Raw genomic sequence first — 20,856 nt, forward strand, 5'->3', positions numbered from 1 at the left:
TCCCCAAAGCCTGTATGTTTTATTGATGCTAAACATATTACACACCAAGTACAGCCTAGCGAAGCAATCATCTTGTGTAATTTCAAGCTGTCTGCCCAAATGTTGAGAGGAGGGAAAGTGGAAATCAACCTTCCACTCCTCTCTGTCTCTGTGCCCTTGGCTGAGCGACGAGGCAGAACAGTTTCTGTGAGAGACGAGCGTCCGCGGGAGTGGCAGGCCTGTGCGATAGCCGTAATGTTTTTGTGTCACAGTGAAACACTTGAAGCTTAAAGGGCCGATGCACACTGGTGACTGCAATTTAACTAACTCTGATCTAACTCTAATCAGACTTATTTGGTGTGTGTGTGTGTACGTGTCTGTGTCTGTGTGCTGGCGTACGTGCGTGCTAGCGTACGCGCGTGCTCGTGTGTGTGTGTGTGTGTGTGTCTGGTGTGTGTGTGTGTGTGTGTGTGTGTGTGTGTGTGTGTGCGTGTGCGTGTGTGTGTGTGTGGTGTGTGCTTGTGTGTCTGGTGTGTGCGTGTATGCACCAAATCATGCTGTGCGTTTCCCTACAGGAGAAAAAAAAGTCTGTCCTCCTCCAGTCCCATTTCCTTATTGAGGTTGTGTACAGTACACCAGCCACACCCTATAACCCCTCTCTGCATGGGGCGTGATAAACCCAGTGCCAGAGTTCCACAAACAGCACATTACTGTCCAAGCTTTTTACCCCTGTCCGCCCTCCTAGGGACCGTTATTCAGATGATGCAAATCCAGAGGCTGTTAGCACGCCAGCAGAGTCAGCTAAACCAGCCTGCTCTTTCATACCTGCAGTAATGGCTCTATTGTGAGAAGAGGCTAATCAGCTTTGGCTCATCTCACTGGCACAAGTGCTGCACTGTTTGGTGTCCATCTCTGGGCTCGCGCAGGGCAGCAGTAAAAAGCTTTCGTTCAGAAAGACATCTTTTCCTTTCTTCCTGTCTGAAAGACATCTTATCCCTGTCCCCCAGACAAGAGGAGATTTACAAGACATGGAGCGATAACATCTCAGGTCCTCAGGGAGGACTAACAGAAGCTGTTCCAGATAGCCTGAGAAAGATCTTACTGGTTAAAGATACGTTGTACCTTGATCTGTGCCGAATTTGTATAGGTTTGTTTTTTTTAAACCTTGCGTGTAAGAGGCAATATAGACTTTTTTTTATTCTAAATGATTTTTAGGTTGTTGTTTATTTTATTTTTTCTGAGTGGGGCAGTCCCACTCATATTTTTCATTTTATTGACAGATAAGGGCTCTGCACACAGCGTGCGATTTCTGTTGCGCGTCAACGTTCCATTTTGAAGTTTGAATGGAAGTCTATGAGAACATCGCATTTACCCACACACGGCCCCGATTTTAATCGCACGGCGAACATTCGATTCCATTCATTTGACAGTGCGACAAAACTCGCACGCCGTGTGCTTTGTCCCATTCAAAATGAATGGAATCGAATGTTCGCCGTGCGATTAAAATCGGGGCCGTGTGTGGGTAAATGCGATGTTCTCATAGACTTCCATTCAAACTTCAAAATGGAACGTTGACGCGCAACAGAAATCGCACGCTGTGTGCAGAGCCCTATACAGTAGAGATTTAGACAGGAAGGATGGGTGAGAGAGAGAGGAGGGATGACATGCAGTATATGTCCCCGGCCGAAATCAAACCGGGGACCCTGTGGTTACATGGTCAACGCTTAACCCGCTACGCCACCTAAGCGTCCCATGGTTGTTGTTTAAAAAAAAAAAAAATCTGCCGTCATATTCATATACTGTAAACCAGGAAATCAACCAGAAATCAAAGCGTATTTGTCAGGTGAACTGGTACAAGCTGTTTTACTTGCTTTCATGATTTGTCATTGTTGTACCAACTTTTACCAACAGAGTGAATAGCATTGAAGTTACAGCACAATACAAAGCCGAAAATCCCTCTCACACACAGATCTGTGCTCCTCAGTGGCGCTCCCTATGGAGCTATGTCTCATACCCAGCCCAGACCCTGCTCCCAGCTCAGCGCCGGCCCGATATAGAACTCCCAGCCAGTCATTACCATGGCTCCGTGGCTTCGCTGCTATTGTAACTCATTTGTGTGTGGTTCGGTTTCCTCAGGCAGCCCACAGAGTCTCATTTATATCCACACAATATATCATTTATATCACAGAATCCCCACAGAGCTCCAGGCTCTCTGAACCATTGTTCCTGCATAGATAGACCTGCTGGTCTCTATATGCCAGCTTCCCAAGTGTGTCTGTTCCCAGACAGGCCTGCTCTGACCTCAGGTTTCTGCAGCTACTGTATCTGGCTGAGATGACTAACTATGGATTGGTTGAGTCACTGAGGCTGAGATGCTGAGTAGTGGTTGGTGGAGGTAGGAATCGGAGACCAGGCCCATTGGAATGCATGGAATGGAATGAAGAATGGTATCAAACACATTATTCTTCCTTTACTGGAAGCCTCTGCTTCCAAAGACTCTAACCAACAATTCGTCATTCCTTTTTAAAATTTCCTGGCAGATTACTTATTCTTGGAATGAAGGTTATACATGCATGAGCCATATCAGTGATGGCAGTATAAGATAGGGACTGAATGTCACACTGAAATACTGTATATTAATGTCTCTATAGTAGGGATGGACGGTTTCCAATTATTGAAACCGAAAAACCGTCAGAGAGTAAAACCGCGGTTTTCCGGTTAACCGAAAAATACAGTAAAAAAAAAACAAAAAAAAACACTTGAAAAGAGCGCCAATTTCAAATAATTGAGCCCTACTGCTACAATACACTCATGTCGAACACCATTAAAACACCGTAAGCACAGTCGCAACACATTTAGGCTACTTAGTTTCACAAATATAAGTGGAAAGGCAGACTTTTGTAAGCTACACCATACATGAAAACACATGAACACTTAACACACCAGCTCCGCTGATCCAGGGTGCACGCCTGCACGGAAGATCATCTCTTGGAACAGCGTCTTCATTGAATGAACTGCTTTCTCAATATCTTGGTTCTTAGACAAAGTTTCAGCTGCTGCTCAATGTATTTAAATATTTGAATACTGCTCAATAATCACTGAAATATTAGACTTAGAATTATGCAGTGAACATACTTAAAGCTTTTCATAAAAACCACATGCCGCGAGACTGACTCGTCCTGAACTGTCGTAAGTCAATCAACAAAGAATGCCCCATCAAAATAAAAGTGCCCATGGTAGAGCTGTCAAAATAGAGCTTTCAAAATAAATGTACTAATACAGATAGAGATAAATACAGAACTACCTTTGCGTCACTAAGTGACCGCGTATCTTCTGAGACATGCGTTCTGTCATCACTTTCAGTAGCGCCTTCACACACAGTGGCGCTGTGCACAAACACTCTTGATCCGTATAGCTCTTGTTTTATTATATTGTGGTTTAGTAAATACTGCACTTGGAGTTACATTCAATGCATGATTTGTGCTATAGAACATAAATAAAGTTTGATTGATTGATTGATATCAAATCAAATCACATTTTATAGCGCATTTCTCACAAAAGTGACCCAATGCGCTTTACAGAGAGCAGCGAAAATGATCTTATTAAATGTAAGCGAGTAATTGTAAAAAACCTTTCCTATCTACCAATAACTGAAGGCAACTATCTTTCCCATAGAGTGATTCGTTACCCTTAAATATAATCCCAATTAGATATTAATCCTCAGTTATTCTTCACAACTGACCAAACCTCTCACTCATTGCGCGGCAGATTCAGACTGTATCATTGTTATTTTCACACACGACAAACATGTGACATGTTCCAGTTTTATTCTTATTCTATTCTATTCTTCTTTTTTTTTGAAATTTTCTTTTTATTGTCAATGGTCATTGGTTACAACAATCGTCATTACATTCAACATATCACAATCAACTCAGTTCCTATGACCAAAGTCTTTTTTTCTTTTTTTATATTAAGTAAAGTAAAGACAAGACAAAACGAAAACAAAAACAAACAAAGAAAAAAGAAAAACAATAGCGAGTGAACTTTGGGAGCTTTCATCTTACATATGATAGATTAGAATAGAAAATGATTCAAGAAAATAAACACAATTACATCACCCTCTCATGTTCTTTTAACAATTCAACAGAAATCTGACCTTACAGGTTTAACATATCCAGTCCATTTCGTCCAGATCCGATAGAATTTTCTACCTGAATTCTAAGGGAGTATGACATCTTTTCCATTACATATATATCATGAATTATATCTATCCATTCATCCACTGTGGGTACGTCTGGCTTTAACCATTTTCTTGTGATAGCCTTTTTACTTGCTACCAGAAGTATCAATATCAATTTTCTGTCGTTATTGTCCCAATTTTCGAATGAGATGTTTCCCAGGTATAAGGTGTCACATTTGAAGGGGATGTTAATTTAAAAAATAGCTTCCAGATTATTGTGTATCTCCCGCCAAAATGGGACTAGATTTGGGCATTCCCAGAATACATGGTAGTGATTGGCTTCATTCAGTCCACAGGATCTCCAACACGCTACACCCGTCCCCTGATGTCGTTTTTGTAGGGGGGTGATAAAAAACCTTGTAAGGTTTTTCCAACTAAATTCTCGCCACGTATTTGAGCATGTCGTTTCCCATTGTAGTTTACATAATCTGTCCCAATCCTCCCCAGAAATAGTAAAATTACCCTCTTTCTCCCATTTCTCTTTAATATATATTGTATTGACTGTTTTGAGATTGATCTGGCGGAAGCCATTGTATAGTCTAGATACCACCTTGTTGCATATCAATGATTTGCTTGCTGATGTAAATACTTCCATAATTCCTGTTACCCCCTCTTCTGATACTCCCCCTAAATTCTGATTGAAATGGTGTCGGACCTGGAGATACCTATAGAAATCATTTTGTTCCAAACCATGTTTTCTCTGTAGCGATTCAAAGCTATGGAATGCCCCCTTGTGGACAAAAGTTAAATAGTTCGAAAGGCCTTTTCCAACCCAGACTTTAAATCTAGCATCTGTTTTGTTTGGAGGGAAGTCTGTGTCATATGCACACCATCTTAGCATTTTAAGTGAGTCCTTTATACCACACAGTTTTACTGTCTCCTGCCAAATCTTCAAAGCCACGTTAATCCAGGGATTATTTTTATTTGTCATGTTGTTTATTAATTCACTATCTGCAACTATCGCTGCTATTTGAACCCCTTCTGTCATTGCACTCTCAATTTCCTTCCATCTTGCAGAGTATGATGGAGTACACCAACACACTACAGGCCTTAATTGAGCTGCGCAATAGTATTCTCGTAAACAAGGAAGGCCAAATCCCCCGTTTTCTTTTCTTAACTGTAGAGTTTTGTATCTGATTCTGGGTTTTTTCCCTTGCCATAAATATCTAGATATTAATTTGTCCCATTCTATAAATTGCTTAGCAGGTATCTCCACTGGAAGAGTCTGGAATAAATACAGTAACCTTGGTAGGATGTTCATCTTAACAGACTCCACCCTAGAGCTCAAACTCAAGAAGGGAATGAGACTCCACCGTAGTACATCTGATTTTAGTTTTACATTCAAAGGGCCATAATTAAGATCAGATAATTTTGAGACATCTTTTGGCAGGTTAACACCTAGGTATTTGATTGAATCTGCATCCCATTTCAGGTTATATTTCCCTCTAATATCGTTGGGTGGGTCATAGTTAAGTGTTAGTACCTGGGTCTTCTGAATATTTAGTTTGTAACCTGAAAGTGTCCCATATTCCTTTAATAAACCCATCAATTTTGGGATTGTCTGTGTGGGCTGTGTTAGATATACCAGGACGTCATCCGCAAAAAGACCAAGTTTATGCTCACCAGCTGCCATGTCTATTCCCTTAATTTCAACATTTTGCCTTATCCATTGGCTCAGAGGCTCAATAAAAAGGCTGAATAGGAGTGGGGAAGCGGGACATCCCTGCCTGGTTCCACGTTCCAGAGTGAAGGATCCCGATAGGGCACCATTAATTTTGATCCTTGCGGATGGGCTATCATATAATGCTTGGAAAGTTGCAATAATAGACTCATGAAAGCCGAATCTCGATAGTACCTTGTATAAAAAGGTCCAACTAACTGAATCGAAAGCTTTCTCAGCGTCCAAACTTACAAGAGCTGCCTCTATTCCGTGTTGTGTGATATGTCTGATAATGTGCAATGACCTTCTAATGTTGTCTTGTGTTTGCCGTTGTCTAATGAATCCTGTCTGATCTAAATGAATGAGTTTAGGTAGAATCCTATCTATTCTTCTGGATAGTATTGATGTAAACAGTCGATAATCGAGCTGGAGAACACTGATAGGGCGATAGCTATTACAATCTAGTTTGTCTTTCCCTTCCTTCGGTATGACTGAAATTATTGCTTCCCTCCACGAGGGTGGAATTTCCCTTTTCTGTAGTACCCAATTAAATGCCTTCAGTAATGTTGGAGCTAATTGTTCTCTAAATGATCTGTACCATTCAGCAGTGAAACCATCTGAACCCGGGGATTTGTTTGCCTTCAATCTCGAAATTGCTGATTGTAATTCCTCTATTGTTATTTCGGCTACCAAGTCTTTATTTTGTTCATTAGTGACAGAGGGTAAATCAAGAGAGGCTAGGAATGACTCAATCTGTAGGTTGTTGTCCACTTGTGGTTGGGAATATAGTGTTTTATAGAACTTTTCGAAACTCTGTTGAATTTTGTCTAGCTTACATTCTATCGCTCCGGATTCGGGGTTCCTTGTTTTATAGATTGCATTATCTGCTTGTTGTTTTCTTAGTCTATATGATAAGAGTTTCAATGATTTCCCACCTACTTCATAGTATCTTTGTTTTGTAAATAATAGTTTTTTTTGTATGTCCTGATTGCCTATTTCATTTATCTCGTTCCTTATGTCTTTCATTTCTTGTTTTACCCTGTTATCCAAATTGTTACTGTGTTGTCTTTGTAGATGTTTTAATTTAATTTCCAGGTCATGCAGTCTTTGTCCTCTAAGTTTTTTTATAAGTGAAGTAGTGGCGATGATGTTACCCCTCATTACTGCTTTAAGTGCATCCCAGAGCATATTCGGAGCCACTTCCCCGTTATCGTTTATTTCAAGATATGTTCTAATTTCAGTCTTCATGGCCTCCCTTGTCTCTGGGTTATTCAGGATACTTGAATTCAGCCTCCATATTGTAGACCTTGGCTTTCTATTGAGACACACAGACATGTAAATAGGGCTATGATCAGAGAGGGCAATCGGTCCTATGTCACATTGACTTATTCTATGTAGGTCTCTATTGTAAATTAAAAAATAATCTATCCTTGAGTATACGGCATGGGGGGAGGAGTAGTGGGTGTAGTCCCGGCTGGATGGATACAATTCTCTCCAAACATCTATGATTCCCATTTCCTTCATTAATGCTTTTATCTTCCTACTTATAGGTTTTGACTCTGGATTACCGCTAGATGCATCCAATCTTGGGTTTAAACGAACATTAAAGTCCCCCCCACAGATTAAGATTCCCTGAGATTTTGTGGCCATTAAATCAAATATCTGTCTATAAAACGTCCAGTCACTACCAGGAGGAGCATATACATTCAGTAAACTCACTAGGGTTCCCTCTATTTTCCCTATTATCATTATAAACCTACCATCTTTATCTTTAAACTCTGATATGTGTTCATAGGTCACTGTATTTGATAACAGTATGGCTACACCCCTCCTATGACCTGGTTCGTATGAGGATGAATATACATATTTAAAACCCAGTTTATTCAATTTGGCATGCTCTGTATTGGTAAGGTGGGATTCCTGTAGGTATGCTATTTGTATTCTATCTTTCTTTAATTTTGTTAGGATCTTCCTTCTTTTTATCGGGTTAAGTAAACCATTAACGTTAAAAGAAACTATTCTTATATCTTGCATTTAGGTTATAACATGTGATATTTCCATCATGTACATGAAAAGCTTCCCAGTCGCTACAGTAAACAGTTGTAAATGAAATACACAAACATAGTACTGAAAAATGAACAATGAACAATGAAATACACAAAAATAGTACTGAACACTGAACTGGACTTCCGAAGGAAAAGGCGACATATCACCTTTGGTAATGAGGGGTGCTGGCCACTAAGTGGGGCCCCTCTGTTGCAAAAATAAAAAATAAAAAAGATGTGGCTCTTGGTCAATGACCGAATAGGCTGAAGGAAAAAAAAGAGTCTAGTGACTGTCTATGAACTGTCGGTGTCAGCCTATGTTAACATCTTGAAAAAATAATAATAAGAGTCTCTGGGCTGAAGTGAATCACTCACTCATTATCTGCTGTAGAATCCACATCGCCCCGACGAAACTGCTTCAATCTCTCCCGGACTTGCTGCTGATGTTGGTTCTGGGCTCCACCCCTCCGGGGCTCGGTTGTTTCCCACGGTAGAAGTCGAGTCAGCGTTTCCTCCGTTATGCCCTTGTCCTTGGTCCCGCGAACAGCTCCGTCCAAGATGAATCCCCGTCTCCGCAGGTCCTCTGCTGCTTGTGTCGCGCTGTTATACATGACGGTGCCTGTATCAAAAAAGACACGCATTCTAGCCAGCGGGGTCTGGAAGCGTATTCCCCTCTCCTTAAGCGCCTTCTTGATGGGTATATATTCCTTCCTTTTGTTCTGCACGTCCGTCGCATAATCATGGTCGAAAAAAACACGTTTGTTTTGGTAAGTGGGTTGCTTTTTCCAGGCGGTATAGAGGACCTTTTCTTTCACTGTAAACTGGAGGAACTTGATGACCATGGATCGCGGTGGAGCTCCTCCGGGTGGTCTGGGCGCCAAGGCACGGTGGGCACGCTCTATCCCCAGGTCACAGTCAAGATCACCTCCCAATTCTGACTTTATCAGTTTTTCAACAAACGCTGCTACGGAGGTACCCTCCGAGTCCTCTGGGATGCCGTAGATCCTGATGTTGTTGCGTCTAGACCTCCCTTCCAAGTCAGACACTTTATCTTGCAACGCCCGCTGATTACCAAGTAACTGGGTGAGGGCATCCTTGACACCAATGTCCCACCGCTCCATTTCAGCCACACCGTCCTCCATCTGCCCCACGCGCTCCTCCGCCCCCTCCACTCGGCCTATCACGTCTTGGATTTGCTGGTTCACTCCTGTCGTGAGTTCATCCATTTGTTTCTTAATGTCCTCTCGGAAATCCGTGAGGAATTCGGAAAAGTCCTTTTTCAATTCAGCTTGCCAAGTTGTCATACCCGCATTCACGACTTCGCTCACCACTTTACGAATCGAGTCCAGCGTTTCATTCTCTCTCAAGCCTCCATCTTGTTCCGTCGGGGTAACGTTAGCTCTGTTGCTAGCTGCTCCGTCTTTCTCAGTTATTCTCTCAGATGGCTTTCGAACCCCAGTACCCTTTCTCTTATATTTGTCCCCCTCCATCATTACGTTGATATATATCAATTCGAGTGCATAAAATATCTTGAATTAGGGGTAATTTAAGGCTGACACCGGAGCTCTGTTATCAGGCTGCCATCTCTGTTCGCGCGCCACCGGAAGTCCTCTATTCTATTCTTCTAAAATAAAAAATAAAAAATAATAAATAAAAAATCCGGTTTCAGACGGTTTTGATAAAAAACCGTTTCTATTTTTATAAACCGCGGTTTTCGGTTTAACCGAAAAACCGTCCATCCCTACTCTATAGTATGTAGTGTATCGCATTAGTGATAGCTACATCACTTTTTCTTCGTCGTTTGGAGGTGACCCGTCGTAAACCCTGTGGTCAACCCTGTGGCCTCACAGTGACATTGGCCTTTCTCTCCCTCCTCACAGGAACAGCATCTCAGCCTCTGCAGTGTGTGCCTTCAACCTCAGTGCCATCACCCAGGCTTTCAACGGACCCTTCCGCTACCAAGAGAACTCTCGCACCAGCTGGCTCTCCACACCTAACCCCATCCACAACTTCCAGGTAGGCACCCCACACCTAACCCCATCCTCAACTTTCAGATACAGCCCCCAGTACAGAGTGGTTTACACTCAAACTCTGGTTAGCTGCATTTGCATAAACTGTAGGTCATAACCACCAACCGCGGGCTATGAAGTCTTCCCAGAAGTACATATGCCACTGGAGAACAACAAATGACTCATAGAGAGGAGGTTGTTGAATAGTTTAATGTCAGTTGCTTTTGGCCTTATTCCTTTTTCTGTTGGAAACTGTATTGTTTTGTTACTATAATACTGGCCAATGTCTTTCATGATGCACTGTACACGTTCAGTGGCAGTATAGTATGGTCGTGGTGGCTGTGTTTGGCGTAACCCTGTCTCCCTCTCACGTCCTGTCAGTGCGGCACACTGGAGGAGCGCGGCCCAGAAGAGAACCTGACGGAGCGCAGTCTGCAGGACGCCCAGCGGCTCTTCCTCATGAGTGACGTGGTCCAGCCCATCTCCACAGACCCGCTGCTCACCCAGGACAACGTGCGCTTCTCCAAGCTGGTAGTGGACATTGTTCAGGGCCGTGACACCCTCTACCACGTCATGTACATTGGCACCGGTGAGTCAGCAGGAGGGAGGGAGGTGGTGGGTGACAGAGAAGCACATACATACATACATACTGATAGCCATAACTGATAACTGATACAACGTCAACACAATGTCTTATTATGTCTCTCTGTCCAATAAGAATATGGCACCATCCTGAAGGCCCTCTCCACAACCAATAAGAGCCTGCGGGGATGTTACCTGGAGGAGATGAAGGTCCTCCCTGAGGGTCAGAGCGAGCCAATCAGGAGCCTGCAAATTCTCCACAGTGATCGGTCGTTGTTTGTGGGGCTGAGCGACAGAGTGTTGAAGATCCCGTTGGAGAGGTGCTCAAGCTACAGAACTGAACGGTAATACCCTCCCCCTGAGCATACCATTGTGACAGCGGGTCGTACTGTAGACCAGCCAACTCACCAGTGAGGCTCCTCTCTGCCCTCCAGTTCAACAGAATCTGATTTATTTTTTCATTTGGGAGAATTAAAAAATATAACAAAAAATATATTGAGTAAAGTACAAGCATTAATAGGCAATCATTTTTACAAAAACGATGTATTACTTGAAGACCCCTGGCTTAGAGGAAATTATGTGTGAACTAAATTATAAAGAAATGAGTGCAGCTGCATAAATATGTGAACCCCAAGATGCATTGGTTAAATCAAGGGTAAGTAGAATCAGGTGGGTAAATAATTGGGTACCAAAATGAACCAATCAAAGGAGAGATATTTAGGAAAGAGTTGTATTGTGTTACAGGTGAATGCAATGAACCATGCTGAGAGGAAGGTAAATCTCAGAGGGTAGTGAGAGCACATCAGTCTGGGGAAGGCTACTCATCTCAACAACAACTGTGAGGCAAAGTGTTTACAAATGGAGAGCATTTAACATGACAGCAACTCAGCCTCGATGTGAACGCCGTTCCAAAATGTCATCAAGAGCCACAAAAACAAAACAAAATCAGGTGAAAGCTACCCAAAACACATCTAGAGATTTGCAGACCTCCCTTGCTCAGGCAACTGTGCATGCTTCAACAATAAGAAGAACACTGAATCAAAATGGCATTCATGGGAGGTTTGCGAGGAAGAAGCCTCTGCTGTCCAAAAAAAAATCAAACTACCCGTCTTAACTTTGCCAGACACCTGGACAAGCCTGAAGGTTTCTGGAAGTCCTCTGGGACCACTATGTTTGGCGAAAACCCAACACTGCCTACCACCAAAAGAACCTTATCCCAACAGTCAAGCATAGTGGTGGGAATGTCCTTGGGCTGCTTTTCCTCCCCTGCACGACTCCACATCATTAAGGGAACCATGAATTCTTAGGTATTATAGGAGATATTTTTTTTTTGCTGAGTGGGGCAGTCCCACTCATATTTTTCATTTTTATTGATAGATACAGTGGAGAATTAGACAGGAAGGATGGGTGAGAGAGAGAGGAGGGATGACATGCAGGATATGTCCCCAGCCGGATTCGAACCGGGGACCCTGCGGTTACATGGTCGACGCTTAACCCGCTACACCACCTAAGCGCCCCTACTAGGAGATTCTTGAACAGAACATCAAGCCATCAATCAAGGAACTAAAGCTGTGCTTTAAAATAGGTCTTCCAACGACCCAAAGCATTCAAGCAAATCTATCAAAACAATGACTAAGCAGAAAGAAGATTTGTTTTGGATTGGCCAAGTCAAAGTTCTGACCTAAATCCAATCAGGATGCTGTGGCAGGACCTGAAGTGGGCAGTTCATGCCAGACACCCCTCAAACGTCACTCAACGTCGTGGCTGAGTTCTTTAAGTTCCCTCGAAACAGATGTCAGAGGCTATTTAGTGGCTATACGAGACATTTACTCCCAGTTATCGCTGCTATTGGAGGTGCCACAATCTGTTGACATATTTTTGCACATAATGAAATCTGAGTTTTTGTTAAACCACTTTCGTTAAATATACAAAGAAAATGTATCATATGTTTTTATTTGTGTCCTTTATTTGGAATGTCTTTATTACGATTTGGGGTTTAGATCAAAATGCTGTAGGGTTCGCAAACTTTCAAGTAGTACTGTATGAGGCTTCCTACATGCTGAGGTCCTCACACTCTCGGACTTCTCTCAGACAGCCGTCCGGTTCAGTCAGACCTCGCTGTATTGCACACATACGGTATGCATAACACCTCCAGAAGTCATGAATAATTCCATGCATTATCCTACATGACCTTATAGATAGCAGGCTCCAGCTGACTCCTAGTGAGGTTTAACTACACCTCCGCCGCCTCCCATCCTCCGCCCCCCCGTCTCTCACAGAACGGCTGTGGAAACTCATTTACCTCTGTTCCTGGTGCATTCACTGTGGCTGGAACATTGCATCTATGCCAGCTGAGCTTTTCTGTGTGATCCATCACGCTCACCTGTCAGTCTTGAAACTTGGGAAACGGGAAATAAATCTGTAGTCTGAAAAGAGAAGGATTTACCATGGCAGGTTTGACTACTTCTCGCTGAAGGATACTTCTGCCCATCCACAAATATTATTGAATCAAGCCTTGATGTATCCCTAATTCTATTTCTATTCATATCTTATCTATGCAACGCAGTCGCAAACCAAACTCTGTGTGCTCCAGGTTACCTTTTTCTCTCATTAGACTCTGCTGTCCTCGCATGCATGGAGCCTCCGCTCTGCAGCCTCAGACCTCCTGCAGCCCAGATTAATGGACTGCGGCTGTTAGTTTAATAGTTTCTAGAGAAACGGTTTCCTCCTCCCCCGAAGGATGAATAATCAGAGTAATGAACTTGGCAGTCGCCAAATAACTGTCGTCTCGATTCCGAGTCACGCAGGGAAACACTGTTATTACATGCATTATGAATGAAAGCAATCCCTCGTACAGTGTAGCGGCACACTACGGTTGAATAATCCTATAATCTACGCTAGTTATCAGCCAAGTGGGTTTTAGTTTGTTAGCATATTAATAGCTCAAAGAGCTCTTTGTTGCTTTCTTTAGTCATGTGGGTTGGGGAGGTATATTTGACAGGGAGGGAAACGGGGTGGGGGTAAGTTTTCCCCTAAAATGTAGGGACTTGGGGATTTAACTTTTTTCTTTTCTTTTTTAGGGTCTTTTTATTAGGGTTTTATTGGGGTTGTTTTCCTCCCAGGGAACCTCCTTTTCCAGACAGAAAGTAGTAACTGCAGGTTGTTGTTGCCGCCAGTTAGTCAGCAGGATGCTTAAACACAGTGGTTCGGAGGTATTAGAGCTGATTATCAGGGACTGATCTGTGGAGTATTTATTGCAGGGTAAGCGTTGGCCGTGCTCTGTATGCGGAATACCAATCAGCACTGTCTTAGGTTAGTTCATTTGTATTCCGCCCATCAGGTTGTAAATGTCTCCCAATGCTGATGAGAGCCACAGATACAGCAGAGGGACTGAGGGAAGCAGAGGGAGAAAATGAAAGCCGGGCCCTGTGCTGCGACCCTGCCGCCTCTCACGGCTGACACTGTCGAACTACAGTGGTATAATCTTTTCATATTACATGGCTTTTTCATTGGGAAAAAGTTTTCTTTCCGTATGAAGAGGAGGGGGGTTAGCGATGGGTTCTCCCAGCGGTCGCTCTTGCTCTTGGGAGCCTGCTGTATAGTGTGGCAGTGTTCTGGTTGAGGTAATTGGAAGGAATTGCTGTGACATGGCCGATATCCTCTCTAGATGTCATTATTCTCTCTCGGCCTGACACTGCAGGCAGAAATGAGCTCCCACTAGTTCAGGAAAACATGGTGTTGTGGGGAATATCTGCTCTGTGATTGGTTGTTAGAGTTGTTGTTGTTGTTGTTTTTCGATGAGGCAATGACAGCCGGAGGTGTAACCCTGAATCATTTGGTCTGTATTCCAAATCCGGTTGCTAATTTTGTTGATTTTGTTCTTCCTCTGAGATGTTCTCTCTCTATACTCCCCTCCCTTGTCACATCCTCCTTTCCTCCCTCCCTCACCCCCCCCCCCCCCCCCCTCTCCACTCCCCCTCCTCCCTTTCCCTCCTGTGTGCTGAGTAAGGCCTTGTCTACCAGACTGGAGCTGCTCTGTGATAAGTTGTTTCCACAGAGCCTTGCTCAGCAGGAGGTGTGTGTTTGACTGACAGGCAGGGGGCCCAGCGTCTTGTACCCCGTACAGTTCAGCATTATGACGGTGTTGCAGAGAGACAGCACCACTCAGCCCCTATCAGAAAAGAGCCCTTTCACTGAGTCCGCCCACACCGTTCCCTGACATACATGGATGTGACAAGCTTAACTCATTGACTGCCAAAGACGCCAATTGGCGTCTTATAGAATAGTAACGTAGACTGCCAAAGACGCCAATTGGCGTCTTATAGAATTTTTTTTTTCTTTTCGCGGGGATCGCGTTATTGACATGTTCTACACCTAGTGTGTGAATTTCAGACTTGGGTGTAATGTATTTCGGTCCCAGATGAGGGCAGTAGTTCGATTTAGCTCAGCTATAAAAAGCCTGGACAAGGAAGTGGCTTGTTGTGGGTTGTAGTAATGGCGAAGAGGAGAGCGAAGACGAGAGGTTCAGGCGACAAGCATTATAAGCAGTTGACACTGGCACAGAGCTTGTCTGGCAGTGGATCTGCAAGGAGTGTGGTGCAGATCAGGTCAAGCAGATCTGGTATAGGAGATGTGCCAAACGCGGCGAGATCTGGTATAGGAGATGTGCCAAACGCGGCGCGGAGCATCGCGGAGCATTGCGGAGCAGCGCAGCCATCGCGCGACTCTTCAAACAGTTCAGAGTCGGACGATTCTGAACCAGACCCCGATTCAGACGAGTGGTTGCCTTCCCGATCGGATAGTAGCAGGGGCTCCTCTCCAGATCAGCGCGGATCCCCGCGGGTGGAGAGCAAAAACGGTAAAACTGTTGAATGAATGAATGAATGAATTTGTTTTTCTTTTTGTATTCTTTACAGACCGTGTGTGTGTATGTGTGAGTGTGTGTGTGTGTGTGTGTGTGTGTGCCTGTGTGTGTGTGTGTGTGTGTGTGTGTGTGTGCCTGTATGCCTGTATGTGTGTGTGTGTGTGTGTGTGTGTGTGTGTGCCTGTATGTGTGAGTGTGTGTGAGTGTGTGTGTGTGTGTGTGTGTGTGTGTGTGTGTGTGTGTGTGTGTGTGCAGATATGAGGGAGATGAAGAGGGGATGTTTATGGGTAATGTGATGTAAGGCTCATATTAGTTATGAGGTAGTTATGGGTAACCTTGGGTCTACATGTATGTGCTACACAAATAAATTTGCCTTGCCTCAGGTCAGAGAGGCTCTGTTTCACGCGCGCGCGCGCGTGTGTGTGTGTGTGTGTGTGTGTGTGTGTGCGATGTCTACCTGTGTTGATGTCTACCTCTGTGTTGATGTTTACCTGTGTCTTTGAAGTATACCTCTGTGTGTTGATGTGTGTGTTGATGACCTGTGTGTGACCTGTGTCTTTGAAGTCTCCCTCTGTGTGTTGATGTCTGTGTTGATGACCTGTGTGTGACCTGTGTCTTTGAAGTCTCCCTCTGTGTGTTGATGTGTGTGTTGATGACCTGTGTGTGACCTCTCTGTGTTGATGTCTACCTGTGTGTGTTGTGCTGAAACTTTAACCATCACTAGAGCAGTATAACACTATTACTATTACTATTACACTATTACACTACATCATTACAATGCAATAAAACATGCCTTTTGTATATATATATTTTGTATAAAATGGTATATATTTCAATATTTTACAGTTCCTGAATCGAGCAGAGGACGTGCCTCAACCAGTGGGTTTGCTGCAAGGAGACGGCTGTCTTCAGAGAAAGCTGCTGGTTGGGGTGACGGTGACTGGCAACCCACAAAGGTTCCATTCACGGCAACCCCTGGACCCCAGAATGCTGCTGCAGAGCTGAAATCTGACCGGCCGGTTGATTTCCTGGAGCTGCTCATTCCTGATGAGCTGGTGCAGCACATTGCAGATCAAACCAACCTGTATGCCAAGCAGTTTTTACAGGCACATCCCGACACATCCCGACACTCCAGAGGGAGGTCATGGAAACCGGTGACAGTCCCAGAACTGAAACGATTCTTTGGACTCACTTTCATCACCGGTTACATAAAAAAGCCAAAAATAGAAATGTATTGGAGTGTGGATCCACAGGACGCCACTCCATACTTCAATAAAACCATGTCCAGGAACAGGTATCAGCTCATCTGGAAGTTCCTCCACTACAACAATAATGCATCACAGGACGCCACAGATAAAATGTATAAAGTGCGTCCTATTTTAGATCATGTTGTAGCCAAATTCAAAGAGCTGTATCAGCCCTTTGAAAGTATCTGCATTGATGAAGGAATGATGCAGTGGCGTGGCCGCCTATCATTCAAAGTGTATAACCCTCAGAAGCCGGTGAAGTATGGAATTAAATCCTACATACTGTGTGACTCTTATACTGGGTATTGTTTTAACATTAAGCCTTATGTTGGCCAGCATAACACACTCCCAGACACAGTGTTCTCCCTCCTTGACCGTCTCACAGGACACGGATACACACTTTACATGGACAACTTCTACAACTCTGTTCAACTTTGTGAGCAGTTGATCAAAGCCAACACCAACGTCTGCGGAACACTGCGAAAAAACAGGGGGGAACCGTAGATCATAAGGGAGCCGACAAAGAACGACTTGGGTGTGGAGGGGAGGGTGGTGCGGCACAATGGCAGGGTGCTGGTTATGGCATGGCAGGACAAGCGTCTGGTGAGGATGGTGACAACCTGCCACCATGACAGCATGCAGAGGGTGGAGGTGTGGCAGAAAGGGAAGAAGGAGAAGGTGGGTCAGCTCAAACCGCAGTGTGTTGTGGCATACAATGCCTGCATGAATGGGGTGGACAAACTTGACCAGAACATTGCATATTACCCATTCATACGGAAAACACTCAACTGGTCAAAGAAGTTTGTGGCATACTTATTTCAGCTGTGTGTGTTCAATGCATATGTGCTGTACAAGGCCAGGAACCCGGGGAAGTGCAAAACACACTTGGAGTTCATGAGGAGGGTGGCGAGGTCGTGGACTGAAAAAACCTATGTAGCGGAGGAGGAGGAGGAGGAGGAGGAGAGAGGAGGAGGAGGGGGAGGAGAGAGGAGGAGGGGGAGGAGGGGGAGAGAGGAGGAGGGGGGGGAGGAGGAAGAGGAGGAAGAGGAGGTCCGACAAACCAGGGCCGCAAGACAGAGAGACCCAGACAGCAGGCTGGATGGCCGGATGGCCAGGCATGAGTTGGAAAAATTAAGGCCCACCAGCAATAACACAAAGCCAGCAAGAAAATGTAGGGTCTGCGTTCGAAGTAGGGCTGCACGATTAATCGATTTTAAATCGAAATCGCGATTTGAAATGTCGCGATTAGCTAATCGCAAAGCCTGCGATTTGCCTGCGATTTTTTTTTTTTTTTTTTTTTTTTTTTTTTTTTTTTGCCATTTAGCAGACTCTTTTTTAATCCAAAGCGATTTACAAATACGAATTACAGGGACATTCCCCCTGGAGTAACTGAGGGCTAAGTGCCTTACTCAAGGGCACACTAGTAGTGGTGTGGTTTCAGGCGGGATTTGAACTCACAACCTTCCGATCACAAGTCCAACTCACTATGTGTTTCTCAACCCTCTCCTCGGGGCGCCCCAGCCGCTCCACATATTTGATCTGTTCCACCACCAGCACACCTGATTCAACTAATCAAGTCCAAATCATAATTGCTTTGGACTTGATTAGTTGAATCAGGTGTGCTGGTGGTGGAACAGATCAAATATGTGGAGCGGCTGGGGCGCCCCGAGGAGAGGGTTGAGAAACACCACTACCCGTATGGGATACGTCATACAGCGCGTCAGATTCAACGTCAATGAACGTCAACGTCAATGAACGTAAAAAAAAGACACTTGTTGAGAGAAACAAAATGGTGTTGCTGTTTAAAAAAAACATAAATAAATATGTTGTCCCAATTCATATCTTTTAAGTTCTCATCCTTGCATTAGAATTAGAGCAGTTAATAGTTTGATGGTATCATGTGGTAATGCTCTCTGAAAATAGGTGATAGATAGATTCATCCAATCACCTGCCAAGTATTTTTTGAAAGTACCTGCCCTTTTCCAAACAGCTTCCAATTAAGCTTTCCTAGATGGTTGTGTGAAACAAACCACCTGAGTCAGGTTAGTAATGCTCCATCACATGTTTTAATCTGAAGCTTGATTTTAAAGCAACCCAACTTTAAAGCAACCCAATGTAGCTCGGGCTGTGGGGGTGCTAGAGGAGGGAGCCTCTAAGTCCCCTGAAGACGTACAAACAAACTGCACGTTGATACGACCTTCCTAGCCGGAGATATGGCCACACTTTACAAAAAGTCCCTTTTTTTTTTTTTTTTTTTTTTTGCTATTTAAAAATAAATTAATCGCAAATTAATCGCAATCGCGATATCTGTCCAAATAATCGCAATTCGATTTTTTCCCCAAATCGTGCAGCCCTAGTTCGAAGGGGTAAAAGGAGAGAGACCAGAATGTGGTGCAGGTCCTGCCATGTACCCCTGCACTCAGGAGAGTGCTTCACAGCCTACCACACAGAAAAAAAATATGATTGTGTGCATAGAGACACACACACACACACACACACACACACACACACATATCTGTAAATAAGTTTACACACACACACACACACACACATCTGTAAATACGTTTACACACACACATACACACACATCTGTAAATAAGTTTACACACACGTACACACCTGTAAATAGTTCACACACATGTAAATAGATTATTTTGTTATGTTTTGTATTATGTTCTAAATGTTCTAAATCTGTGAATAAATGTAGTTATTTTGTCATCAAAAGCCTTTTTTCCTGTGTTGTTTTTATTGTTTCATAGAAGTAAACAACATTTCAGATGTTTGAGGTGTCACTAAAACTAAAATATGTGGACGTCAGTCACCGTTTTGCTTGAATTTGCTTCTCTGCAGAAAAAAAAAAAAAAGTTCTGCAGAAAAAGCTCGTTTTCTCTGTTTATTGGTCAAAATCAGGTGTTTTTGCTGAAACCACCCTATGTTCTACGGCCGATTTCTAAACACTCAAAGAGGCTAGAAACAAACTTTCTTTTTCTGATGAAAGAAGAGAGTCTAAAGTTTTGGTAGATATGTTCAATGTTTATGTAGTCCGAAAAGTCAATATTTGGTGGGTCTTCAAAGTTCAGCGAAAATGCCCCAAAAGTCTGGCAGTGTGGAGCTCTCCGCTCTGAACATGGCTGGCAGTCAAAGAGTTAATCGTGTGGTCATACTCCACCAAGTCCCTCACATAGACCGCCGCCTGAACCTCGTCATAGTTGTCCTGGATCAACACGACCTGTTTTCCTCTACTCTGGGCTCAGCCCGACGGAGCCACACTCCGAGAAAAACAAACAGGGTGAGCTGCAGAGAGGACCTCTTTCAGGGGTCCTAGGGTTAGGGGTCCCCTGGCCTGTGCCTGTTACAACATGTCCAGAATTCCCTCACAGCCGGGGTTTCCCTGAGCTCTGACTGCTTTGTTTCATTAAGCGTGGGGGGGGGGGGGGGGGGTTAATTACCATGCTATTAGCTCATGTTTATATGGACCTTATTGATAAACATTGCGCTAGTGAGGAGCGTGCGGCACCAGGGTTTCACTGAATAGCTTGTGTGAGGACGTGAGGATGACTCCCATCGTGTGTTTACACGTCTGATATCGGTAGGAACTATTTGTGTTTGCTTACAGCTAACATGCCGTGTCACAGGCAGTCCAGCAGTGATTATTTTTGTTCCAGCGCTGTCCCACTGACTGCTGTCTTTGTGCCCGGTCCTTTTAGGCATTGCCTCGGTGCCCGAGACCCCTACTGTGGCTGGGACCCCAAACAGAAACGCTGTACCACCATCGAGGACAGCTCCAACATGAGCCAATGGAGCCAGAATATAACCGAGTGCCCCCTAAGAGAGAGAGAGCGAGACACACACACACACACAATCACACACACACACACACACTCTCCGCCCACCTTTCCTCTTCTTGACCCAAAGAACCCATCTTTCCCCCACCAACCGTCTTGAGTTCTGACCCTTTCTGACCCCCCCACAGGTGCGGAACCTGGCCCAGGACGGCGGCTTCAGACCCTGGGCACCGTGGCAACCCTGCAAACAAGACGACGGGGAGGGCACCAGCGTTTGTGCGTATCGCTCGCGCTCCTGCGACAGTCCCGTCCCCCAGTGCGGGGGCTCCAGCTGCAGGGGCCCCACCATACAGGTGGCCAACTGCTCCAGGTAGAGTGATAGGAGGGACCCCCACCGGTATAGTGACCCCACTGTATTTCTATCTGTCTATTGGGTAACATATGA

General features: G+C 44.3%; 1 protein-coding gene across 1 annotated transcript in view; it reads left to right on the forward strand.

Annotated features, from left to right (window-relative positions):
* Window positions 1-20,785, forward strand: part of LOC308153728 (semaphorin-5B-like) — a gene marked incomplete at both ends in the record, with an annotated part of 49,090 nt that extends 28,305 nt beyond the window's left edge. The window contains 5 exons of the mRNA XM_080526921.1: window positions 9,805-9,940; window positions 10,315-10,522; window positions 10,652-10,859; window positions 20,334-20,451; window positions 20,600-20,785. Coding sequence (XP_080383047.1) covers window positions 9,805-9,940; window positions 10,315-10,522; window positions 10,652-10,859; window positions 20,334-20,451; window positions 20,600-20,785 — 856 coding nt within the window. The remainder of the gene's footprint in view (window positions 1-9,804; window positions 9,941-10,314; window positions 10,523-10,651; window positions 10,860-20,333; window positions 20,452-20,599) is intronic.
* Window positions 20,786-20,856: the final 71 nt, after the last annotated feature.

The sequence above is a fragment of the Nansenia antarctica genome, assembly GCF_963989245.1.
Source record: "Nansenia antarctica genome assembly, chromosome: 1".
Taxonomy (NCBI): Eukaryota; Metazoa; Chordata; class Actinopteri; order Argentiniformes; family Microstomatidae; genus Nansenia; species Nansenia antarctica.